The sequence below is a fragment of the Myripristis murdjan genome, chromosome 1 (assembly GCF_902150065.1).
Source record: "Myripristis murdjan chromosome 1, fMyrMur1.1, whole genome shotgun sequence".
NCBI lineage: Eukaryota > Metazoa > Chordata > Actinopteri > Holocentriformes > Holocentridae > Myripristis > Myripristis murdjan.
This window is the reverse complement of record NC_043980.1, coordinates 29,962,674-29,989,822: the sequence shown is the minus strand read 5'-3', so window position 1 is coordinate 29,989,822 and position 27,149 is coordinate 29,962,674. Positions and strand designations below refer to the sequence as shown.

Genomic DNA, 27,149 nt, shown 5'->3' with positions numbered 1-27,149 from the left:
ATGGCTCGCAATGTTAACTTCGACCCGAACCACCACTACATGGAGGCTGGCCTGGAGTAAGTATCAGAAAACTCCTCGAAATCTATCATGAACTCTCTCTTTGCCTTGCTGTTGTCAAGCTGCCGGATCACTTAAGGTTACAATGTGTTGATGACTGTGAGCGATACGAAGGAGTGGGAAGAGTCTGAGGGAATGGAGGCGTCAGGATGAGCTGCGTTCTTTGATGCCTAGTTAGACTGTAAACGGGAAGCAGATCTTAAAGTCGAGCCTCTCCAGGTTGTTGTCTTTGTCTTTGCATAATGTGACATAATGGTAACCTCCACTTCATTGTCTTCATAGAAGAAACTCTTTATTTGTTTGGTTGAAAGGATGCTGGAGTGTGCATGCATGTGTCTCCGAGAGAGTGAATGTTTCTGTTTGCCAGTAAAGGCAAGTCCAGATTGCCTTTTGTGTGCTCCTCTTCCTGTGGTGTTTTGTTATAATTTCCCCCCCCTGGGAGCATCCAGAGTTTTCCTCTGAGTCAGAAGGTCATCATATATACACATGCTTAATCTGTGCTGTGGTCAGTGGCCAGCCTTGTGGTTTGGTATAAAGCATGTGTTTGAACTCAGGAAACTAGTTTCTGACCTTGTGTCTTCCCTCTTCCTCTTTTTCTGTGTCTCTTTACTTGGATGTGCTTCTCTGTCAGGAGCCCAATGGATGAGGAAGGTGTTCACAACTCCTTCCATGAGCTGATAGAAGAGCAGACTCAGAATGGAGGGCTGTCCGAAGCTTTGGAGCTGCAGCAGCTCCAGAGAGATTTTGATGAAGAAGGCCGAGGTACTGTGACTTTGTGTGTTCATACATGCACGTCTCCAAGCGTGGTTGTGAATTTGTACACAGTAGCAATTTCTCCGAACTGTATCTCCTCCAATGTGTGTTTGTTTCCCTGTCCTCCAGACAGTGTGGCCTTCCTGTCCAGCCCTGGACGAGAGAGATGGAGAGGGAGGCAGGGGCAAAGAGAAGATATAAGCGAGGATGATGAGGACCAGTTAGACCCGCTCATAGCCGAACGCTGGTCTTCAGCCACCTTGAGAATCCTGTCCTCCATGCCCAGTCGCACCATCGGTGGGTCCTGCAGACGTCTGTTAAAATGACCCGAAACTGTTGGGGAGAAGGAGAAACATGGATACTGAGGGTTAAACATGGCATGTCATTGTTGTTATGGGAAAACTTCACAACTCCATGACTCTTGGTTACTTTCATATCATAGAGGAAAAGTTTTTCACCTGTAGATATCTGATGGTTTGAGCTTCATAAAATACCTATAAAGCTCCGTTGTACCGGTATGAAGAGAGACGGAACATCAGAACAGACTGGAAACCCTACTAAATCAGAGAAAACCATCTGCTCTAGGGATATGTAGGAAAATATCTTTTTTGAATTTGGGGCGACCTGCTCCTTTAACAGCAGTTCAAAGGGTTATGTGCCCCTGGGTGAGGAAAATGTGCCACCCTTGGTCTTATGAAATTTTTCCAATATATGAACTCAAAACAAGGCTGTTTTTCTCAGTTCCTGAAACACTGGCAGATCCAAAGGTTCCACCACACAGTGCAAAATAACATTTGGTGGATGCTTTTATCCAAATCGCCTCACAGAAACATGCATGTATGCTTTGTTAGCATGGGCAGCATCCTCAGTGGTAACAGCTTCCAGTGCCCCTGGCTCTCTTACTGCCAAGCTCTGCACATTTTAGCTACAGAAGCAGAAGGAGAAAAACAGTTGCAGCTGAGCAGAGGTTCATGAGGAAGCAGCTTGTTTGTTGGGCGGTGCCATCTTCCTGTCAGCCTGTGTGGCAGCTCAGATGCTTCAGGGTGCTGTCAGACACACTCTTGGTTTGAAGATCATGGCTTGATAGCTGTGACATGATGTGTGACTAATTGAGATATGGGGTTTGGCTCTCACAATCAGAATTAGATGTGGGAACTGGGGGTTTACACCCACACAGATAATTAACATGATGTGTTCCCATGCAAAAGCTGTTTTTACCTTCATTTTTTCTGACATTAATCTCTACTCCCACTCTTTAAAATGGGACATCACCGTTTCCCTGAGGTTTTCAACTGATTTACCTCTGATGAGGTTGTTTTTTCCACTTAGCTAGTTTGTGTGCATGTGAGCAGGTAACTCAAAACCTTATGTGCAGATTCCCATTAAATTTGGCAGTCTGGTAATCTTTAGGCATGGAGGTGTAGTAGATTTTGGTAATCAGTATCAGGTTGTTTTGTGATTAGATGAGTCTTGTGTTTTGTTGTTGTGGTTGTTGAGCCATGCCTATAAAAATAACTGAAATAGAAACTTGACTCCATATCTGAAGGGTATGTCTGCAGGGTCAAGAACTCAACATCACTTCAAATCTAAGGGATAAATGTGATACAGCAGCAAGTTAGACAACTATTGAGGTTTGTTGTGGGGTTTGACATATCCCAGAGAAATGTGACCTTAATTTCTGTCCTGGTGCTCCTCCAGGCCGCAGCAGGGGCGCCATCATCTCTCAGTACTACAACAGGACCATGCAGCTGCGCAGACGCAGGCAAAGCAGACCCTCCATTCGAGATTTCTCTCGCTCGGCCAGACCCAGCATACGAGGCTATGGTGTGGAAACAGACGGCATGGAGGCAGACAATGTTGAGGGTGAGAGGACGTGCAACAGACACACACACACACAAAATCATGCCAACTTGCCCTTTTCATCTATGGACACCTGCAGTGGGTTTGTCATTGCTGAATGGCCAAGCTTTGTTCAAATTTTATTTTAAATTCTAGTGGAGATGCTAAGGATTTCAAAAGTCCCAAATATGTCCTGCTGAATTACAGTGATATGTGTATAAAATGATTCACAAGACATCTCAATATGTTCTATTTGATGTGAGGCTACAGTCATAAAATAATGACATATATGTTTTTTGTTGTTTTTTTTTGCATCCAGTACAACTTCTTAATAAGTTAAAGGTGTAAGATCGTGCTCTGAATGGTAGTAAGAGCCTTCATCTAAATGGCCATTAACTAAGTGAAGTCATTTCATTCTGATGTGCAATATTGTTGAGCCGTTTTTTCATCTCTCTCTCAATGTTTTACTTCTTACATAACCGTTCTGTTTATTTTATTATTTATTCCCTCCTAAAAAGCCTGCACTATTGAATTCCGGTGTATGCACTTGTACCTACAGAGGACAAAATAAGCTTGAACATTATTATTTGTGGTGTTATTGATGTTGTCCCTGCATGCGCTGCAGTGAGTAAGCGGGACCACCTGGTGAACAACCTGCAGAACCTGTCGGTGAGCGACAGAGTCAGGATGCTCCGAGCCATGCCGCTCAGCGTCGCAGAGAAGAGTGACCTCAGGTAGAGCTGACTTATTATGCTAGAAAGTCAAACTTATCCTGCTTTTGTAAATACATGAATCTGAATGTCTCTTTCTCTCTCTCTCTCCAGGAGGTTAGCATTGCAGAAGGAGAGGCGCTCGTTTTCTCACAGTCAGATCCCCTGTTGCAGTCGACTCAAGTATTACATCATCATTGTGAGTCACTTCCACCACTGGCCGCTTTTTCTTTAGTTCTGTTTGTTGTATTTTTTCCCACACTAGGACGTCAAGTGCGATCATCACGGACAGGCTAACTAGATACTCCAGTGTATATTACTTTAAGTTTCATCGACTGCTTCACAGGTCATGCAAATGCACCAAGCATTAAGGGCACGTTCCTGATACGGAGTTAAAGTTTCTTTTGGACAGTCCACATCTCAGTTGCTTTTTGTCTACACCCTGTATTTTGTTATAGGTATAGATTCATTAAGGGAAGTCCGTTAAAGATAAAATCTGTTACCTGGATTCCCCTCATCAGTGTGCTTCATAAAAAAGAGTCATCATGCAGAGTGGTGGGTGTAGTGAGTGTGGAGTCACAACAGGGAACATGGCCTCGCTGCAGCTAGGTGACTGCAAGACTTTGCTCTCAGTTGTTCAAAACGGTTTCTATCTGGTTTCGATTTGTGCTCTCGGGCCTTTTTATCATCACTCTGTCTAGACATAATGATGATAAGACTTTTTCCCGTATTATGGAAATGTAGGTGTTTAGACCTGAAATATGTTCATAGTGTTCATAGTGTACCTTAGATTATTCTAGATTATATCATCAATTCTTTAATCTTGATATATGGGACACTGACGTACACATGCACACACACACACACACACACACACACACACACAGATTGTGCAACACATTCTTCTTTGGGGCTGTAATTGAGTGTCAGTGGGTGTTTCCTGTAGCTGGTGTTATCTAGGCATTGTAACCGGCCTGTTGCCCAAGCCTTTATAGCGCCTTGAGTGTGAGTCACACACACACAAGTTTCAGTCTCACAAAACCACAAGCATAAACACATGTTGTCAATTGTTGTCAGTCGTATTGCTAAATTTTGGATAATTTTTCATAGGTAATGGAAAAATCTAATTCTGCCATCATCATTTTCTACTGTACTTTTTTTTGTAAAGATTATTTTTTGAGTATTTCTGCTTTATTAGACAGGCACCGTGGAGTAGTGTAACACAATATGTCACAGATTACATTTTGGAGCCTGAATTCAGTTTTCTGTAATGGAATACATATTAAAAGTAACCCTCGCAGCCCTAGTAGTCTACATGGGCGCCCCTTAAATGGCACTTTACAGTTCAGCATCATAATATTTGATCGTGACATCCCTTGAATATATTTTTCACCATATAAAAACGTTTGCTCATACTCTACATGACTGTCATTTACATGGAAGCTTCACATATCTTAACACCCCCCTCCTCCAGGCTGTGAGGCAGAGCTGGTACAGCTGGCTGTCCTTCCTGCACTCCCTCCAGCTGTGGCAGGTGGCGCTCAAGACAGTGAGCGGGCGTTTTGGCACCGGCGTCCTCTCTTACTTCTTGTTCCTCAAGACCCTCCTCTTCTTTAACCTCTTCCTGTTCCTGGTGACGGGTGCGTTCCTGGTGCTGCCGCAGGCCGTGCACCCTCCGCCCCCCCCACCTCAGGGACAAGTGAACTTCTCTGGGCTTGAGCTCCTCACTGGAGGGGTAAGTACTGCAGTACTCTACTAAAACTAGAAACCAACTGAAAACAGTGTTATCAAATAGTTTGTCCAGCAGACTCCAATGCTGACAGTACTGTTTTTTAAATTATTATTATTATTTTGTATATTCAAATTTATTGTTTTATTTATTATTTTTATTCTTTGAGATGCCCCTTATTGTCAGGTTTGGGACAGCAGATGAAAATGAGGCTTTTAGGCCAACTCATTTACAGCCTTCTTTTCTTTTAACTGTTGATATACTAATGTGCACTGTCCCTGATGGGGCTGAATGATATGGTTAAAAAAAATTATATTGCAGTTCATTTGACAGATATTAGTGTGGGCGTCTCTACCAAACAAATGTGTTTTCTGACATCTGGAAAATACATTTTGTAGGCCTGTAGAACCATAATACTTTATGTACAATAATGCTTTGTCATGCATTTTACCTTTATCAAAAACTGCAGCTGCTCTAATGTGGATTTTGCACTGGACCATATTGTGATTTCAATAATATTTCAATTAATTTTTCAGCCATAGTCCCCAAAAAATAAAGCTATAAATAAATTAAAATGGCACATAAGCTGGCAGATTAGCATATCACAGCTGAGCAGATGGTGGTACAGATTGTGTTAAGCAGTTAACAAGTTATAGCAATATCAAGCCATAAGTACATATCTTTATTTTCACCGGTTTTTGATTATCAAATGTGATAATACGTTGCTACAAATGTGTGTATCAAAAATATCCTTCAGTATACTGTTATCGGAGGTTCTGTATGCTTCCAAATATTGACATTGGTATCGGCCGCAAAAATCGAGTATTGGTCAGGCTCTGAGTAAAAATGTTATCACAGCAGCTGACAGAGACACTTTAGGCTTTGACGGTTCATGTTAGTTTCAACACTCACCACACAATGGGTTTTATGTAGTCAGATTGGGGGCAAGTGAAATCAGCAGCCCATTAGTGAACTGTTGCGGGTCACGTTCAGCCACATCCTTAATGTGAGATCAGACCATCAGAAATAGCTATTTGTATCCTCACAACTAAGCAGGATTTAGCTTTGGAAAAACACAGGAAGATGGGGCAAAGTTAGGCAAATACTTACCCCTCTCCCAAAGCAGATATATTTAGGTCGCCTGAGCATTTGTTTTATCTTTTTGTCAGCCCATCATGTTAGCCATGCCAACATATTTTTGTGAGTCTGCTGTCGACAAACTGCAAAATGGAAAAAAAAAAAAAAAAATAATAATGCAATTCTCACAATCATAAAAATGTTGCAGTCCCTTGCAAAAGCCTGGGTCTGACCTGTGTATCAATATGAGCCAGCAGATGCATAGTAGCAAGTATGAATAAAAAGCTTCACATCTCCCCAGGGTTGCTTCTCCCACTCTGTGATGTACCACGGATACTACTCTAACTTCACCCTGCACAAGAGCTGCACAGATGATGACAGACTGCACAATCTGTCCGCGTCCAATGGGACAGGAGCGGGCTGTGCGTCGAAGCACCTCTCCTACAACATGCCGCTCGCCTACTTCTTCACCATCGGGATGGCCTTCTTCATCACATGTATCATCCTTGTGTACAGGTACGGTGCGTTTCTGCAGTTTTAACCATAGAAGAGATGGAAATGCACCTCTAAACATGACTAGACTGGTTTAAACATAATTGTCCTTATTTTAAACTATATCTGACTGCAACCCCACGCTCCGCCAGATGATACGTGTTTTTATGCTATTTCACATCAGCATGTCGAAGTCGTTTGGCCAGAGCTTCCGCATTGACAAGTCCCACAGTATCCTGGCCATGAAGGTCTTCTGCTCCTGGGACTTCAAGGTCATCAAGAAGACCTCTGTTAAACTCATGTCTGACAACATCTGCACTCAGATCAAGGTACACACACACACACACACACACACACACATGCACACATACGGAGACACACACACACACACGAACACAGTAGCACACCCTCTCTCTCCCTCCCTGTCTGTGCTGGCAACGTAATGTAATTGGCAGACAGGAATGTGATGAACTCATGCATTCTTTTCCTTCTTCATGCCTCCCTCCTCGCTGTCCCTCTCCCTCACAACGCCCCACCTTCTCCTCTCTCACGGCACTCACCCTGTTTGCTCTCTCACGTTGTCTCTCTCCCGTCCTGCTCGTCCCTCTCTCTCCTCTTCACCCTCTCTCCAGGAGCTGTTGGCGGAGGTGAATCATAAGCACGACAAGAAGACAGTGAGCCAGAGGCTGTGGCGGCTGGTGGTTCATAGCTTGGCTTGGTCGATCTGCATAGGCAGCACCATAGCCTGTGTGGTAGCCATTTACTATTTCTCTGACTACATGCACGAGGTGAGAAAGGGTGCACTCAGCGTATTTAATTTGCCCCAGCTACAGGCAGAATACCAGTAATATTCTTGGTGGATAAATCAATCAGTGTCTCCTGCCACATTACACATTGTAAATTTTTGCGAGAAAACATTTGTTTTCTTCAGTTATATGCGGGTTTTGATGTTTACTTGCTTTCAAATTTTGTCCTATCTGACCACCATACACAGTCTGTGATCAAATCATGTCAAAAATAGAGCCAAATAAATCAAAGCAAAACCAAGAATTTATCAAGCAGTGTCCTGACTCTGACTGTTTCTCCACCCAAACCAGCACAAACTCCTTAAAAACTCCTGTAAACTTCTCTTCCTATTTGTTTGCTGCCTAGATGTTGAGTAGCTTGGCGTAGGTCAAAACTTGACATCATTCTGATATTGAGATACTCATCAAGTACATAGTTATGACAATTTTAAATTAGCCTTAACCTGCTCTTTTGTCTTCATTGAATGTTGCACACAGTGCCTGTGCAGAAAATACCGATTTTGTTATCATTGGCCCCACCCCTTTTGGCCAGTGAGCAGACAGTTGGTCAGTGCCACCTTGACCAGTGACCGACCTTTACACTGGGCTACCGGGTGTTATGTGGATGCATTTGAAATTATGACCCTGTTTGTTCTATGCCCAATCACTGCTCCACTGGCCAAACTTCCTACCAAGTTTCATGTAAATCTGTGTCGTGCATTTTGAGATTTGTCCTTCTGATGGACAGACAAATGGACAGGGATGAAAACATAACCACCTGCCAGACGCTTCACCTCCTTGGTGAAGGTAAAAATGTATATTACTCATTCTTGGCAGGTCACTTGTTTTTAGTTCTCTAGCCGTTGGCAGGTGAGCAAGAACTCAACCTCAGGCACTTTGTGTGTCTGAGCACAAGATGACAGGAAGACATGAAATAGCTTTAAAGGAGCTATGCATTCATTATACAAGTCTGGCTTCTTTCTTTGTCTAACAGCCCTCTGTCCTCTCTCTCATTCCTCTCTCTCACAGGACCTCCGTTCCAGAGCTTCTTCCCCCACCAAATACACCTTGTTGAGTGAAGCCAGACTGCTGGCTCTCCCTGTGGTCGTGTCGCTCATCAACCTGCTGCTGCCCGGCCTGTTCAACGCAGCCGCCTGGATGGAGGAGTACGACTCACCCAGTGTACGCACATACGTCGCCATCTCCAGGTGTGGCCGGGGAAAACATGTCTCAAGTGCAAAGTTAAAGGAATATTCCAACATTTGGGGCAAAATACCATTTTTCCGACTTACCCAGACTGGGACAAGATGTTTGATACCATTTTCACCTCTGTACGTCCAGTGGTTCAGTTCATATGGGTAGTATTTCATGTTAGCTTAGATGAAAGATTTGAAGTCTATGGGAGTTATTAGCTCTGTCAAAGAGAGAAAAATTATATGTCTCAGTCTTGGTAAGTTGGAAAAAGGGTATTTTTCCAAAAATGTTGGAGTATTCCTTTAATGTTGGAGGCCAAGTGGGTGCAAAATGTTTGGTTTTGGTTGACACCGTGCTGTTTGCTCTGTGCTTTCTAGAAACCTGATGTTGAAAGTGAGCGTGCTAGGCATTCTCTCCTACCACTGGCTGGGAAGGGTGGCTGTTGAACCTCAGAATCTCGGCTTGCAGGTAACATTAACGATGAGAAATTGTTCTTTATTTCCAACATTATGGGCCTTTCCAGATGGTGTACCATTTTCTAGCTGCTTCATCAAGAGTTTATTGTCTTTGTCTCTGAATCTCTGAGTTTGTGTTGCTTGGTATAGTGTCGCTCACTGCATGCTGTTTGATAATGTTGTCTTCAGTGCTGGGAGAATTTCGTCGGCCAGGAGCTGTATCGCTTCCTACTCATGGACTTCATCTTCACTGGACTAGACACCTTATTTGGAGAGTTTCTTTGGAGGTGGGTAGTTTTTTTCAGCTGTCTCTCGGTCACTTTTCTTAGCCAGAGTTAGCCCGAGGCTCTTGATTTGAAAAATGGGCTCAGTCACTGCAGAGGGTATACAGACCTGAGAGGGTTTGGTAATATGCCTACTGGAAATGTGTGCTTTACTAACACCTGCACACTATAGGCTATATATCCAGATGCTTTACGTATATGGCGCCCATGTTCTAGCTGAATCATGCCCAGACTGCAGTTAGTGTGTTATATGTCATTATCATTGTAGCAGTATATCAATTTCTGTCTTCTCGTGTGTGTGCAGGTTGTTTTCTGAGAAGGTGCTGAGGAGGAGCAGGAGGCCGGTGTTTGATATCGCCAGGAATGTCCTGGAACTCATCTATGGACAGACCTTAGCCTGGTACGAAATACACTCTCAGGATGTTGATGTATTTGTGCTTATTTAAGTCAAATATTTGCTTGAACCTGCTTCTTAAGATCATCAATGACGAATTAAATTGTTTTTTTCAGGTTGGGTGTTCTCTTCACTCCTCTTCTGCCTGCAATACAAATTTTGAAGCTGCTGCTGCTCTTCTATATTAAGAAGGTATTGTGACTCCCCTGCAGGACTGTACTAACCAGACTCTTTTTCTGCCACACTGATGCTGAGCTGTCTCATCGTTGGGTCCATTGGTCTGCCCAAAATCAGGGTGGAATGTCACCCCCTTAGCTTTCCTTTCACCCCAGAATCAGTTGGTGTGAGTTGTGTGAAAAAGCACACAACTCACATGACACTTGCTACTTGCTGCCTTATCAGACTACCTGTTTTTCAACTACCTGTCATGACTACCTGTCGTGAAAATCGGATGAGGACATCAGAATCATAACTAAGTGTATTGTTTACAAATTGTACTACAGTCTTATAACTGGGGACACCTGGTTACAAGCCAGTCAAAATTTCAAATATTGTGAATATTATTGTCGCTACCAGTGTTTTTTTTTTCCTTTGCATCTTCCGATCTTCCTCTCTCTCTGCTGTGCCACAATCACTTCCTTCCTTTTGTGAATGTGGTTGTGCTTTATGCTGCACTCATGTGAAATAGTTTTTTTTTATTTCTGGCAAATTCGTAATTGATATTATCTGGGTTATGTCTGCAGACAGTCTTAGATGTTGCATAAGGAATAGTATCCCAGTCATTTTTTAATTGTATTTATTTATTTATTTACTTACTCACTCACTTACTTACTTATTTACTTATTTACTTGCTTGCTTATTTATTCATGCGTTCATTCATTAATTCAAGATAAAGCTCCCATTTTATTCCGTTGGACTTGCAGGCTAAATATGAAACTTGCTGTCATGACATTTGGTAGACACACCACGTCAGACACGGTGATAGAAACATTATTATTGCACTTAGATGTATACATAAATATGGGGAAAAATTCACTCTGTTGTACATTAATTTAAAAAATAAATAAATAATCACTAAGGCTGATCACTAAGGCTTCTGGCATTTTAAATGATGTTAAGTCTTCAGACCACTAGGGGGCACTCAAGGTCAACTGGTGGGCCATGGCCTTGTGGCTGAAGCTGTGATCTGTAGGATGTTTTTTCTGCCTCTTTGCTGTATTTGTATTCAGTTCACAGATTCAACATGCTAAACCCAGAGTAACTATAAAATGTACCTGGCAATAAAAACAAGGCTAAACCTGAGCTTGTGTATTTCCCATCTTTCAAGACCAGTTTGATGCAGTTTTCTCTGTTTTGGCTCAGAGCCTCTGACTGCAGAGCTGGGGGAGGTGACCTCTGACCCCTGGCCTGTGTTGTGTCTTCCCACAGGGCAGTCTGATGATGAACTGCCAGGCTCCCAGGAAGCCCTACAGAGCCAGCCAGATGACCACCATCTTCATCACCCTGCTCTGCTTCCCCTCCTTCCTGGGCGCCTCTGTGGCCGTCACGTACACCATGTGGAGGTGCACACACACACACACACACACACACACACACACACAGATTGACATATACTCACATGCATAACACTGTCATACATGCTGTGGAAATTCTATTGATGATGTGCATGTGAAATGCTCTTAACCCATCCATAATTTTAGCAAAACAGTCCTTTTCCTAAAGAGGCTTTGACCCCTTGTGAAGATGATAAACAGAAACCTCACACACACATCGCCTTTACCCAAAGCATCTTTTTCTGCAGTATGTTTTGTAAAAAAAAAAAAAAAAAGAAGAAGATGAAGAAGAAGAGGGTGGGGGTTTCATATTGCCAATTATCTGACAAAATATACACTGACACCAATATGATATTGATAGATCTGTGATAGGCATGTAAATATATCGGCACGACACAGAAGAAGCTGCTTAACAAACTTTTTTTTTTATTATTACATTAAAGGCCCATCTGGATCTCATATTACTGTTTGTAGCATACCAAAACCTTAAACATGCCAGTGTTTTGCCTGAATCAAATGAAGTTAGCCTGAATATGAGACTCTCTTACCACTCGCAGCCAAAACAGAACTGGTCCAGTCGGCCAAAAAGTGTTTTCAGTGAAGACAGGAATAATTCAAAGTGGCAGCTGCCGCTAAGATAATCCTGGAGACAGACTGCATTTTCAGTGTAACATATTTTGTTGTTGTTGATAGTGTGGGACAGAGAGAGCTTGAGTTATTGTGCATCTCACATGAAGTAAGGCATATTTTTAAAAATCTGATCAAAGCATGGGAGAAAATTGTAAAAATTGAACACTGGAAGAAGGTCATATATATTTGGAGTCTCCCAGAAAAGTCAAGAGAGTTGGCACCTATGTAACGGTATATTCAACAAATCAGCGGCTTTGTGACCATGTTCTACAAACACTGAGTTTGCTGTGGATAAAAAAAGCATTTCTCATGCGCCTTCTCACTTTCTGCACAAATGCTCCCATCAGCAAACACATTTGAGGGTGCATGCTGAGCCCCTGTTCTCTGCCCTCCCTGTCTTCCTCCCACCAGCATCACGCCCTCCTCGTCCTGCGGCCCGTTCCGCGGCCTCAAAACCATGTTCCAGGCCGGGAAGAGCTGGGTGGCTCAGCTGGGGAAAGACAATCCTAACTTGTCCTTGCTGGCCTGGGTGCACTCCTACCTGGTGGAGAACCCTCTCTTCCTTTTTCTTGCTGCAGGCATCTTTCTGTAAGTACACACACACTCACTCTCTCTCTCACACACACACACACACACACACAAACATACAGGATGCTGCAGCAGGGTGACCTGGAGGTTTAACCTGCACTGACAGCGAGTATCCACCCTGCTGAAGTGTCCTTGAGGAGAACAGTGAGTCTTTGCCAGCTCTAGAAGTGACGCTCTGTAGCAGCTCTACAGAGATCAGGGAAGCATCTCAATGAATTAATGAGAACAGCAGTTTCATCGGGAGAAACAATTTTGTACCGAAACTGAAAAACTGTTTTTCTGCATTCCTCGGTTCATTGAACCGCACATGTGTGGTGAACCGTGATTGTTTTCCACTCCGGCTCTTGCATGTAAATTTCTTTGAGCATGATACAACATGACAGCAAACACGTTTCTAATGTAGAACATTCAACACTGGTTTTCATCAATAACAACTGCCAAAAGGCAGAATAACTGAGCTTCTGAGGTTTCTGTTGGGACGTCCCGGTGGCTCACTGGTAGAGCACGTTCCACTTATCAAGGCAGAGTCCTTACTGCGGTGGCCCAGGTTTGATTCTGAGCCAAGCCCTTTACTGCAGAGCTAAATGGTAGTTTAAAAATAAAATTGCAGTTAATTTGACAGATATTGAGATTGTGATATGAGTCACGAATTTAGTATTAATAACAATTTTGGATTATAATGTCATTTTCACTGTAAAGTATGACAGTGATGTCAACTTGGACATCACTGTAGCAACGTAATGCTTTACTTACACTGTTTTGTCACATGTTTAAACTTTATCAAAAAACTGTAGCTCCTACAATTTGGATATTGCACTTGGCCACATTGCGATTTGGATAATATTTCAATTAATTGTTCATTCCGTCTGCTCTCTCCTCCCTGACTTTGTCTCTCTCTGTCCCTGTGTCACTATACAGAAAAAGAAAAAAGCAAAAGCTCCTGAATTCACTATTGTGTCTTAAATTTTGATACATGTTTAAATTAAAAAGAAGGAGCTTGAATTCGGAGTCAGTTTAAATACACAGGTCAAACTGTGATACAGGCCGAGCTGTGGAAAAACTGAACCGTTACAGCCCTAGCGTTCACTGGATTTGTTTTTCCTTTCCATCAGGATCGTCATCTACTTCCACACTCAGGTGGTGGACGGCCAGAGGAAGATCATCACCTTATTACAGGAGCAGATACAAAATGTAAGACAACACCTGCATGTTCCTCTGTCTGTCTCTGATTTGTCTTACACCCTTGCACTCTTACACTGGGACAGATTTTTTCTCTGTTATTCATCGCTCATTGCCGACAGCCAGTGTTTTGCTTTGTCAGTGTCTCTCACCCCTCCACCGTTTGTTTGTCTGTGTTTAGGAGGGAGAGGATAAAAAGTTCCTGATCACTCGCCTGCAGTCCATCCACGAGCAGAAGCGCACCTCTAATCGCCGGCTCACCAGCCAGGTCAGTTGTCACCGCACTGCTGCTTGGCTTTACATGAGCACATGTTGTCTGAAGTTAATCCCAATCTGTGCAAGAGTAGGTAGTTTTCTGTCCCTGGCTTCCTCTTCCTCTTTCTCCCTCCAATCACTGATATCTTTTGTTTTCCCAGGACACTGCCTGTTAAGATCCAAAGCGCTGTTTCCAGCTGATCAGCCGCCTCACTTCTCTGTGCTCTGAGGGATGGAGATCCTCTGAGAAACCTTTCCTCTCAAAACCAACGTGGATATTATTGGAAAAATATTGGGCAGAAAACTGGATTTGTTTGTACCCTGTCACTGATTCCCCTGAAAAATCAAGTGTCTTATTTATTTGTTAACTTGAAACTTGTCTTTTATCATCAGGAAATGCCAAGAGTAGATATGTGAAACCGTTGCCATAGAGAAACTGCAGTATTTCACTTGCATTATGGAGCGCTGTGCAAGTCTGCCTTTGACAACACACCACTAACAAAATGATGTCTGAGGCCAATATTGTGAGCTGTGTGAACCGGATCGATTGTGTTTGACGGCTCAGAGGAAAAAACTGATTGGAAGAGGGGATTACAAGGTGAGCATTAGGAAGGCAAACAACTGCATTTAACAAGCACACCCTACATTTAGACTGTCGAGAAGCAAACTGTGTTGGCAGTTTAATGTGTAAAAACACACAAACAGTTAATAGTGTCAGATGTGCTAAAAAAAAAACTGAGCAAATTAGTCTTCACTCACCTCTCCGAATAGCACTTTCATGCCAACTGTGAACAAAAATGTTATTGTTTCTGGTGCAAAAGATGTGTAGTGCATAATCTTTTTGTACATTTGTATTGTGAATGTTTTTTTTTTTTTTTATCATTAGTTTGTGATGTTTTATCAGGGTAAATGTCATAGGTGAGATGTGGATGTTGTGGGTCTTATGTTAGATAAACTGTTGATATAGAAAAGGATGTCAGCTCCAATCACTGGAACAGGCCTCTATTTAACTTAAATTTATCTTTTTTTTCCTACTTTAAACCGATAAACTATTTGTTTTTATGTACTTTTTAAAAAAAATTAAATTATGTTTTATCATTGCACTGTGTAATTGTATTTATTCTTTGTGGAAGGAGTGAGTCCTTCTAATGAATAAAAATGCACAACAGAATATTTTCTGCAAACTCAGAAGAAAAATATTGTGGACATGATGCACTGTTAGCATAGATATCTTTTCATACATACTGTTTTTATGAACATGCATTCAAAAACCAAAGGAATGAAACTTATTTACAGTTACTGACTATAACACCCATACAAGATATGTTTAATAGAAAAATAAATATACACAATCTCTTGAGTAGCTTGAAGGACAAAATTGTACTTAATCTTTGTACCTGTATTAGATAATTATCTTTATTAGTAAACATTACCCATAAACGTATTTTTCCAAATAACAAAAAGCAGCATATAAGGTGGGAGGTTGAGACAGCACCATAGTGATTTCTGAATGGGATGTTTAAAGTTGACTGAAGAGAGCACCAAATCCCCACAAATCTCTGTTCCTCTCTCTTTCAGAAGTTTTGTAGCTGGAGGAAATAACTTGCCATCAACTGTAAGATGTTACTTTCAGGCCAGTGCTTTCCCATCCAAAACTTGAACATATTATTTTAGATTAACACCATGACAGTCTCCATTTCTCTCATATATATATATATATATATATATATATATATATATATATATATAAACACACACACACACACACACACACACACACACACCTACTGTACCTGCATTTATAATTATATATTTGTGTAGACCACACAATAATAGCATATCTATATAGCTTTGTCTATACTTTAAAACCAAGATAGATATACAAAACCATGGAGCAACTGATCCCACCTGTTGATTTTAAAAACCCCATCACTTTTCTTTTTCAACATACTCCTGATTTTTATTGAACATCTTCAAACTGATCGGTCACTTCAAAGTGTGCCAGTCCTCCAGTCAGTTTGCTCAAGGCTGAGTTGGTTTCATGTTTTTGTTTGTTGATTGTGGAGGAGAACCTTTGGAAACTGCATTTTCTCAGTTTTTGTTTCCCATGTTCCTGTTGTTTTCTGATCAGTTATAATCAGCACCTTTGTTATTTCTGTAAATTGGCTTACTGAGAGTACACTACCGATGCTGCACTTGCAAGAAACCATGGCTTGACTTGTCAGTTCCCGTTATTGAGCATGCCCAGTAGCTTCCCAGGGTCCATTCCCTGCTGCTGGGCCATTTTCTGCACGTCGAAACCCAAATGCTTCAGGAACTGGATCACGCTCATCTCCTGTCCTGTCAGCTGGTCGCGAATCGTCGGGCAGGTGGGGTTACAGTGCGGCCATGGACAGCTGTCAATCAAATGCAGGGGGCAACCCCTCATGGGTTGGACCTTGTGGTTTTGGTGATTGTGGTTGCCATGACTATTGTTGGTATGGATGGTGTCTTGGAGGCCACGGTCCCAGCAGTAGAGGGCTCTGGGCAGGGAGGTCCCTTTCACCTGAATGTCCATCCAGTTGCTATAGAGAAAGAAAACAGCATATATGATGGGCACATAAAAAGGAGAAAGACAGATAGTGTCTAAATTAGTCTTTCAGGTTTAAGTCCAGGGATCCCCAGTGGTCACAGAGGGGTATGAAAGGGTTACTGGGCAAAGTGAAGAATAGCTTAATTTCATTATTTTAATGCTGCATTTTAATGTGCCCACTTTGAATAGATTGGCAGTGCTGATGTATGGTACCTTAAGAATTTAATACTTAACACAAACCAAAATATCCTCTCATATTAAGGTCATTAGGGCAAAATCACTTCAAATAGGTATGTGGCTGAATGAAAGTCTGGAAACCCTGAGTCTAAATTTATAGTTTCTAATGTGTAATTTACTCACGTTCTGGTAATGAGCTCATGGGACAGGCAGGCTGGAGCAAACATGGCCCTGCAGTTGAAAACACAGAATTGGACAGTCAAAGAAGTGATCAGTTCTTTTGAATGTGTATGTATGCACTTGTTTGTATGTGTCCAGCTGCCTTACGGTACGTCATGCAGTGTGTTCCTCAGCTCCTGCCCCAGGTTCTGTATGTATCTCCACTGGCCCTCATGCACAGGCTGTCCCGTCAGGTGGATGTTGTCCACCGTCAGCTGAGCCTCATCGAACAGCCACTGCACCACAAACACTGGGCCTGCACAGGAGAGAGGAGTTTAAAACCGAAGCAAAGCATCGACTCCTGCCTCCATAATCCATGTCAGTCTTTTGAGAAAACGTGCGTGCACTCACTTTTCAAGGTCGGGTAGACTTTATATCCAAAGAAGCAGTTCCACTCTTCTCCCACATGAGCTTGTCTGCAGCTTTCAGGCACCAGCCCGCCCCAGTACCTGCACAACAGCAATGTATGACAGGAAAGCTTAAGCACCACCCTCCTCAACTCAATCACCACCATCAGTTTTTAAAGACTGGGCCAAACCCCAACCCCAAATCTGCCACCAAAGACCAGGTACCCCACCAGGTACTTCACAAACGTTTGGGTTTGGGGTTTAATTTCTCTTTAAACACCATCATCTACTCCTCTTTCCTACCTGATCCCCCTCTTTATGGCCTCGGTGGGGGCGCAAGTAATGGTATCCAGGCAGTCGGTAAATCTGTACTGCTTGTTGTCCAGGAACCACCCCGAGTCAGCCAAGCCCTTGACTCGCACCCCTGGGTAACCCTGTGACTCCAGCTGTTCAGCAACATGGTCCACGTTCAGCAGGACACCTGTACCGCCCGCACTGGTGGGATGAGGTTACTACAGTTCATCTTTTGACCGTTGAATACGGAAACAGAGTGAACACACACATCTATACACAGACATTAAACTGACCTGCTTCCTGCAAGAAGCAGAACCTTGGCATTGTCCAGCCCTTTTGTCAGCAGCTCGTTCACCACCTCCTTGATGATCAGAGACCCCATGAACGCATAGTCATCTAAAAACCATACCGTCAAGTTATTTACATCTACAATGCTTCATGCATTAGTGCAGAGCCACAAGTAAGATTAATGAGATTTATTTATTTGTGTATCGCACACATATCCAGAGTGACAGATTTCTAATTAAACCTCAATATCTACATAACAATTAAAGTACTAGTATAATGAGTCTTACTGTTGTCTGTCTTTGCTGTGGCTCCACTCCACACATCACTGGAGCAGTAGGGGATGAACCTAGGGAAGAGAAGGATACTGTTATTACAGCTTTTATTTGCCAGGCAGAACCAATGCACAAGGAATTTGATTTGGTTTGCTGATGCTGAGAAATTACAAGACAGTTACATGAATCAAACCCAAAGGAAAGACACATGTGGTGCAGACGTCTGCTATGACAGATTTGGTTAGCCCAGGGGACACAAGCAAAAACTTTGCCAGATTCTGACAACTGTCAAGCAACTCAGGAGGGGTAAGCATAGCCTTGTCCAAGCTGTTCTCAGCAGGGGTGGAAGGGTGCTGAACTTGACTGAGAATGTCATTGTATGGTTGAAGGAACACTTCTGAAAAGCTTCTGAATGCAACATACACCCTCCATGGAGGAGTTACACCCAGAGGACTCATGGAGGCCATCAGCATTTCCCCGTAGGAGGTCACTGGGGTAGTTGGAAAACCAAAACACCAGCACAGATGCTAGAGGGGTCATGTGACTTCATCCATCCAGTCTATATGTGTTTTGTAGACTTAAGGAAAGCATACAACCATGTCCTCAAGGTGTCTTGTGGGGCGTACTGCAGAATTTTGGGGTGTTATAGAGTGCCAGGGTCACTGCTACAAGCTGTATAACCACAGCAAGAGCTGTACCCGCATTTGTGGAACGAAGTTAAGCTTGTTCCCAGTGAGTTTTAGACTCCGCTAAGGCTGTACTCAGTCACAGCTTGTGATTATGATTTTCACTGACAGAATTTCAAGGTGCAGTTGGGGGAGGAGGGTGTCCAGTATCTGATCTCAGGGTTATGTCTCTGCTCTTTGCAGATGATGTGGTTCTGTTGGCTTCATTGAGTTGTTATCTCCAGCACTTGTTGGGGTGGTTTTCAGCTGAGTGCAAAACAGTCCTGATGAGGGTCTGCATCTCTAAGTCTGAGGCCATGGTTGTCTACACAAAAAAGGTGGCTTGCCCCCTCTGAGTTGGGATTGAGTTCCTGCCCCAAGTGGCCCAAAGCTCTTGATTTGCTGATCGATCTTAGTTCCAACCCTCACCTATGGTCACAAACTCTGGGTAGTGACCGAAAGAATGAGATTGTGGATACAAGTGGCTCAAATGAGCTTCCTTCACAGGATGGTTGGGTTCACTCTTAGGGAGGAGCTCAGAGTAGAGCTTCTGCTCCTCCTCATCAAAAGGAGCCGGTTCAGGTGGTTTGGGCACCTTGTCGGGATGCATCCCGGGCACCTCCCTGTGGTGGTGTTCTAGGCATGTGGGAGGAGACCCTGGGACAGACCGAGAACACACTGGGGGTGCCTCATATCCCAGCTGGCCAGGGAATGCCTTAGAATCGCCAAAATGCAGTTAACGGATATGAAAAGGGAAAAGGACGTCTGGCCTGGCCTCCTCAGCCTGCTACCTCTATGATACAGTCCTGGGTAAGTGGCAGATAATAGATGAATGGAGGTGAATAGAGGCCAGTGAATAAGGCCCCAGATCAAGAATATTTTGTGAGGTACTGATAGTAAACTCGAACAATACGAAAAGGCCAATAAATAGAAAGAAACACAGCATATTCACACACATGCAATAGAAGGGATTACATTTCCATTAACAGTTTTTTCTCTATCAAAAGAACTCCCAAGTGTACATGCATCTTTAAACACATACAATCATCAACAAAAGAAGGGAGAGTTAGATTGAAAGAGATGGGAAATAGAAGTGAGTATATTAAACTGAAAGTGAAGGACAGACAGAAGTTCTTACACCATGTTGGCGTTCCACCAGTGAGGGTTTTCCTCTGGCTGAGGAGACAGTATTCCTGTTCCTGGGCAAAGAGGAAAGAGGGGTAAAACATATAGTTCACTCTCTGGACTAATGGCCTCATCTTAGTGCCAGAACCAACATTATAGAAAGGTCAAACAGGCTGCAAATGTTAAAATGCAAAGCCAGAATTGAAGCCTTTAGGCTACTTGTTGAAATTCACAAACTTCAGTATATAGGTATGTGTTGAGGTGTGTGTGTGTGTTTGCCTTAGAAGCAAATAAGTCATTAGTTTTTCCTGCTTTGGTCAGCACTGACATAAGAGCTCTGTGGCTGGCCACCAATCTAGCCAGAAGAGTTTACACAGAGAGGGTGGTAGGGATGGGGAGAGGGTGGGGGTCATAAACAAACAAGGGCTTCCCTGATGGCTCCAGGGAAAGAGCCCAAGATGGTGAGTTTTAAAGATTAAAGCAAACTCAGCTAAAGAGGAAACTCAAACATTTCATATGAGTCTCATACAGTGAGACTTTTTTCCTACAGAGAAAAGCAAAGCTCTGTGGGGCTTCAGGAAGACTTTGCAAATGCTTTTCGAACCAAGTGGCACATTGATGCATAAAGTACATAGGTGTGGGTGCAGGATTGTGTGCCCATGTAGTGGCTAGAGATAGTTTTGAGACATTTTAGATATGGTGAGTGCTCCTTATCTGTCTTAAAATGCTGGTTATTAAACAAAACGTGTGCAAATAAAATGTGTCCCATGCCAGTTACCTGTTCTGGTGGTTGGCCACTTGGTGGAGCTCATCAGTCTCCTCATGGTCTCATATCTCACATCGCACGTCTGCTTGTTGAAACAGTACCATCCACCTGACAAACACACACACACACACACACACACAAGCTTGGTTAACAGTGTTACGTTCGCATGGATGAGCATTTCATTGTAATTAGAGATGCCATTTGGCCTTCTAAGCTCTTTTTGTGCATGCGTGTTCCTCCTCACCCTCTAAAAATACCAGCCATCTCTTGCTGCCTTTAGATTCCTTGATGTAGTACCTGCATGAGAAGACAAAAATCATTGTGGATCTGCATGTGTTTGTGTGTGTGTGTGTGTGTGTGTGTGTGTGTGTGTGTGAGTGAGTGTTTGAGTGCACATGTATTTCACATTTTTCTACATAGTGGTAAACTGTGCATATTCTACATTTTCACATGAAGACACACAATCATAGTGACGCTGTCTTTCATCCTGACTTGAAACATTTGGCTGTGCTCGCACAGCTAAAATCTCAGCAGGAGCCCATTTAGAGCTGCCTGTATGAAAAGGGACCCAGTGCTCTTATCAATTATTGAATTAGAGGACATGTGTAGAGGAAGCTCATCACACGGCTGCCAGCACGCGCACACACACACACACACACACACACACAAACACAGCCTTGGCAGCATGGGTGGCGTGTGGCAAAGTTGCTCTTATTCACACAGTCAGGTGAGACAGTTTTTTGTTGGTGTAATTTGTCCTGTTCCTATCTTGTGCAGTTTGCTTTGGCAATGTTTTAAATGGAACAATAATATGGAATTGAATTGAACTGAATTAAAAGGACAGACATATAGCTAGACATATAGACATATTCCATATTATTGTTCCATGTATTCACCAAAGTTGATGTCTCTCTCTTGTGCAAGTGCCCAAGAGAGAGACATCAACTTTGGTGGTTTTAACAAACCCTCAAAATCCTCTCTCTCTGTCTCAGTTACTTCTCTGCACTGGGGTCAAGAGAGGGCATGTGCGTGCATGTTTGCATGCGTGTGTGTGTGTGTGTGTGTGTGTGTGTGTGTGTGTGTGTGTGTGTGTGTGTGTGTGTAAAAGAGAGAGAGAGATTTCAATCAAGACATCAGACAAGCAGACACAAACAATCATCCACTCCACTGGAACGATGAAAGAGAAAGAAAAATATGACAGTCTATGTTTTCTCTGCTGTGTGTGTGTGTGTGTGTGTGTGTGTGTGTGTGTGTGAGCAACACTGTCTGTATGAGCCAAACAATGGTTGTAATGGCCTGGAAAGGCTACTCAGAGGACTGATTATAGGCTAATTATCCCTTGCCCATTACTCATTACTCAAACAGGATTCAAACTTTTAGTTTTGGGATGTCATCACACAGGAGGCAGATTAGTGGTGAGTGGCCCTCCTCTCCCATGTCCTCCCACTCCAGTCCTATATGAATCTTTTCTGTGCTCTCCTCCTGATGATAAAACTTTCTTTGGAGGAAAATATGCAACACTCATTGGTCTATGGCTGCTGAGAATGACAAACCATGCACATGAATCTCAGCCCCGTAAGAAGTCAAAGCTACAACCTGACTGAGGCATCTGCCTTGTGCTTCACAGTGAGATACTACTACCATGTGTTTCAGGCTGCCCAGATCCATTATGCTTTGGTGTAACAAGACTTTTCCCATCAATTCTAATCATGGGAAATCCACTGGAAACAAGCAGCTACTTCACAGACACCTGTTGCTGCTCACATGACTGGCACTACTGATTGAAGAAGATTTATGGGCTATAATTGTAAATAGTGAGTAGTAAACCCAGTGGCCTGGATCGATCAGGCCAAATGAGCTTATTGATGCATTTTCTGTTTTGAACTTATTGCATAAGCGGGGCTCTTGTCTGTACTGCGATGAAAGGCGTTTGTCCCGTGGTCGGGTGCGCGCACAGGCACTCTCTCTGCACACATGTAGAGCTCAGCGCCGGCGCGCACGCGTTTTCTCTGATCTGGTCCTTTGATCCATTTTGGTCACATCCGGAGTGACAGGGGAATGAAGGGCAGGAAAGCAAAGCGCCGAAGCAACACAAATTGGAGGTTTCGTGAACGGAGCGCTACTGAGCTTCTGCGCAAACCGCTCAGCCACGGATTGGGCAAAAATCCTTTTCACGCATACACAAATACAGTGATTACAGATCGTCGATTTGCCTGTTTGGGGCTAGAAAATTATTAAGAAGCAATTAATCCCGTTCACTTACCCTGCTGGTGACCCATCGTTGCAAGTCACAGATGCATTCTTCAGAAAGTGCAACTTCATGTCTTGGTCCAGCTTCTGGGCAGAGCATGGGTAGAGTGACTGCGCCAGGTTCTTGATCTGGATCATAAAGTTGTCCATGTTCCCCTCCACGGCTGTAAAATCTAGCGGGAAGCTCTCTGCTCCCTCGGGCCGCTCCCTGTACGGCGGAGACAGCTGCACTCGCCGAGTTTGAGCCCGGCCGCCGCGCAGTCTCCTCGCCTCCGCCGGTGCGCTCACTTGGATGAGCAGCAGCAGCAAACAGGAGCGCACCACGGACACGCCGCCCGACCTTCCTTGCACACCGCCACTCCTCATGTCTGATCGTTCTTGGGAAATGTGTTTGTTTTTTTTTTTAAGTTTGCGCAAGGGTTTCGAATAAAAAGCGCATGTCCTAAGAGTCGTTAGAAAGTTTCAAAGTTCTTGGAGAGAGAGACGGCACCTCTGGGAATCTGTCGCTCATGTAAGATATGCTGAATGAACGCAGCTCGGGGTTCTCCATGGTTCCTGCACAAACGGGCTTTACATTTCACCCCAGACGCGCATGCAGTGAACGCTTGCCTTCATTTCAGTCCCAAATTCGTGTGCACTTCTTCCAGCGAAACGAGGTTATCCGCTAAGTGCCAACTGCGCGTCATGCAGGATAGAGATGTCCTGTATCAACACTTCTGAATGCATTGGTTCAGGCCGGGCTGTTTGCAGGCGTTTAGACTCAAATACAGCAGTGGGCCTGTTTTATTGGCATGTCAGACGACCTGTTGGCAATAGATCCAGGTCTTCATGTACGGCGGACGAAGTGGGATTTTATTTGAAGTCCCCCCTTCCCGGCTCCGTGCTTCACACTCCTCCGGGCCAATCGTTATGATGGTTGGATGATGCTCCGTTCTGGGCGTGTGTCACAAACCAAGAGCGCACGTACGCCTGGCACGCCCTTTAAGTCGGTTCACTAATGTGCTTGGTGCCTTTGATGTTGTGTCATCCTATGGTCACTGTGGCTTTGAAGTGTCTTTGGAGTGAACTTATAAAAAGAGAGAGGAAAGAGAGACGAAAAAAAATCTATGCATCTATGCCTGCTTACACGTCATGTTTGTGCCACACTGGCGATGCCATTTAGACTCAGGCTGTGGTGTTTCTAGGCCTATGAGGTTTTCAGTGGATTCATGTTTTGTAGGGCAAAATGTGTGCCGTTGTGACTGGTGGAAATAATCGCACTTAGATGAGTCTGACCTGGAATACTTGAGAAATACTTGAGAAATTTGTTATGGATGATAAGGTCACAGGGTAACTTTAAATCATCTGTTGTTTGTGTGTGTGTCCCTCCCCCATTCACTGGCTTTCGCTCTCACACTGAAATAACAACAAAAAATGCAGTGAATTAGAATAATATAACTAGCAAATTTCGCGTTACATGCATGTATCAACATCACACTTTTCGTTTTATGTATGCAACACTCTGATTCCTGGGCTTGCCTGCTGGGAGGAACTCTTCTTCACCTTCATCACCTGGTAGCAGCTGTGAGGCAGACATGTCAGGGCATCTTCAGCTCCACAGCTTCCAGAGGGCACCCCGACACCCGGGGTGACACATCTTCTGCTGTCCTGCTGTAGAAAATGTGCCTCAGAGCCTAAACTCATTTTGTGGCAGTAAAGTTTCAGGTTGTTGTGACTCTGTTTTCCTGCGTCTGTCTGCTCATCTTGCAGCTGGACCCTTTCTGTTCTCTTCAGCTCCGAGTGGAAAGAAACTGCAAGATTGGTGGCCTCTGTAGCAATGCTTTCCTCAGTCATTACTGCCTCTTCCTTGAGTCTCCTTTTTCTCTTCTTTTCCCATGCCTCTAGTTTGTTATTTTTGAGAATGGACCTACCCTTCACTGCACTTCTTTCTTTTTCTCCTCTCTTGCTTTCTCTCCATGAAAATGTCTTGACTTGATTGTAGTCCCTGGTTGTGTTCAACCTGGCTCCCTTGTCCTCTGCTGCTCATTAAGGTCGGGACCCGCTTACCAAACTGCATATTCTGAAGGTTCACAGTCCTCTGGCTCTCAGCTCTGCATCCTCATCTTCACTGGTCTTGTGAACAAGGGCGATCACCTTGTGCGCTCACAGTTGTTCTGCAATGCCGCAGAGTTATTCTTCTGGCTTGTTCTCTACAGGAGGAGCGGTGTTAACTCAGCCTCTTTGTATCTTTGGGTTTGGTGTCCAACTTCTTGTCACTGGGTGTAACACCTTGGATGGCATCAGTCAGTTGTTGCTGGTATCGCCAGAAGGCTGAATCAGTATTTGGCCTGTACACGCACTCTTTGATTTCCTTTAATGAATAAGATGTACAGTGTGTAATTCAAACCAGTTTGCCTGGATGCAAGTATCTGACTGTAGAAGGACACCTTCAGATGGTGGTGAAAAACACATGAACTTTTTCTACATCTTTCAAAAGTTGCTCTGTCTCATCCCCGTCTGTTGAAGCACACCTTTGATCCTGATGATCTCACTGAAATCCACCATAAATCTAATATCTCAGAATTTTGGTGCATTTGATAAAAAAAAAAAAAAAAAAAAAAACAACTATTGTTACTTCTGAAGTGTGATGACGTGTCTACAAAGACAAAATCATCACCTGGGAGATGGCTTTTTTTTCCCTTGTATCACTTGCTTTGTTATGCTTTGCACTGCACTGCACTGTAGGCTCATGACCAACAAATGATGTTTGATGGATTTATTATTATTGTTGTTGTTTATTATATTTACAGAGTGTAAAATTGAAATGGACACTATTTTAAGTCTGTGCATAATGGCCCATTACAAGTGAAAATGACCCTCCACACACACACGCTTTTACTATGTAGCCAATTGGTGTTTTATATAAATCAAAATATGCGATTCTCAATGAGTTCATCTGTTTGCCAGTCACCAATCTGTGGTTAAAGATTTAATTTTTGAAGATGTTGTACAAAACCCGACAAGCTCCCCAACACAGATGCTTTTATATGTTTGTGCTCCATTCCGGCACATTTTTGAAGTTTCTAGCCTGCTGACTGAGGAAGGAAACTGATTGTTTGTTTGTTTATTCAGACGGTGGCAATTTCCCCCCGAACTGAGAACTCTATTCACCTCTCTCCCTCTCCCTCTCTCTCTCTCTCAGGTGGACTGACACGCAAATGTTGCTGAAATGGCCAGTCAATTGTATGCCCCCTAAAGCACTGGCCTCACACCTCTCCATCTGTTGGCACCACATGTCATGTTGGGACTGTCCAGTCTGATCCCAGCTTTGATCCAATTTGATTCCTGCTGAGAGAAAACAGTCTTGGGTCTGTACTCGCCTATACAAGTCATCTGTCAGACTATGGCTACATATGGCACACAATCGGCCATGCATGAAGCAGGCCATATGGGGAACAGAGCTTATATGTTATTGCGAGCCCACGAACAGAATATCCTCTGCTCTTATGAGGATCACTGGACTTTTATGAAGTCCAGAGGAAGACTTGGGGAGCCAAATTGGTAAACTGAAGGATACCACTACTACAGTATATATATATAGAATTATAGTATACTACTATAATTCAGTTTCCATTATTTTGTTTTCATATATATCATGGCTCAGAATAAGAATAATGTTAAGGTCCCAAAGGTTAAAGGTTAAGCTGAATTAGTTTGATGGCCAGGTCGACATAATAATGGATCATGACTGTGATTAAAATGAGGTGGCTTTCCAGTTCAAATGTTGTGCACTGGTCTGACTGTACGAATTTCATTAACACTTTAGTGAGGGAAACCAACATACTGACTGCGCTGTGTTGTTTTGAAACTGAATTATCCAATCAGACAAAATTAAATAATATGCAGCAATATTATGTAAACATTGCCATAGTGTTTCCCTCAACCAGACATGAGAACAGTCTAATCTTGATCTGATAAAATGATCTGTTAAATTTCACATCTTCACCATGTGTGTCATGAATAGCCTATTAAAATAAAATAAAATAAAATAAAATAAAATAAAAAAAGACATTATGATCGACCAAAATTGTAGTTCTGGGCAATAGGAAAAGTGTGATTTTTCATCTTAAATATCATAGAAATGTAAATATTAATATTATAATTCTCACGTCTAAAACGATGTTCTCTATGTGTCGTCGAAATGCAAAGAATAACATCCTC

The 27,149-nt window shown here is 43.2% G+C and overlaps 2 protein-coding genes across 2 annotated transcripts; one reads left to right on the top strand and one right to left on the bottom strand.

Annotated features, from left to right (window-relative positions):
* On the top strand, positions 1 to 14,773 carry tmc6b (transmembrane channel-like 6b). Its single transcript, XM_030062872.1, has 20 exons — positions 1 to 56; positions 689 to 819; positions 940 to 1,107; positions 2,509 to 2,673; positions 3,275 to 3,383; positions 3,474 to 3,558; positions 4,834 to 5,094; positions 6,467 to 6,681; positions 6,842 to 6,986; positions 7,290 to 7,445; positions 8,472 to 8,650; positions 9,014 to 9,104; positions 9,281 to 9,378; positions 9,680 to 9,775; positions 9,886 to 9,961; positions 11,198 to 11,331; positions 12,364 to 12,540; positions 13,653 to 13,731; positions 13,901 to 13,987; positions 14,136 to 14,773. Exons 1-20 carry the CDS (start codon positions 1 to 3, stop codon positions 14,148 to 14,150), a joined length of 2,523 nt encoding a protein of 840 aa, XP_029918732.1. The 3' UTR covers positions 14,151 to 14,773.
* Positions 14,774 to 16,024: 1,251 nt separating this feature from the next.
* notum1b (notum, palmitoleoyl-protein carboxylesterase b) lies at positions 16,025 to 23,838 on the bottom strand. Its single transcript, XM_030054686.1, has 11 exons — positions 22,963 to 23,838; positions 20,944 to 20,996; positions 20,712 to 20,807; positions 19,947 to 20,007; positions 18,159 to 18,217; positions 17,877 to 17,979; positions 17,593 to 17,784; positions 17,294 to 17,391; positions 17,051 to 17,198; positions 16,907 to 16,954; positions 16,025 to 16,538 (listed from the first exon to the last, which is right to left on the bottom strand). Exons 1-11 carry the CDS (start codon positions 23,313 to 23,315, stop codon positions 16,196 to 16,198), a joined length of 1,554 nt encoding a protein of 517 aa, XP_029910546.1. The 5' UTR covers positions 23,316 to 23,838; the 3' UTR covers positions 16,025 to 16,195.
* Between the last annotated feature and the right edge of the window lie 3,311 nt (positions 23,839 to 27,149).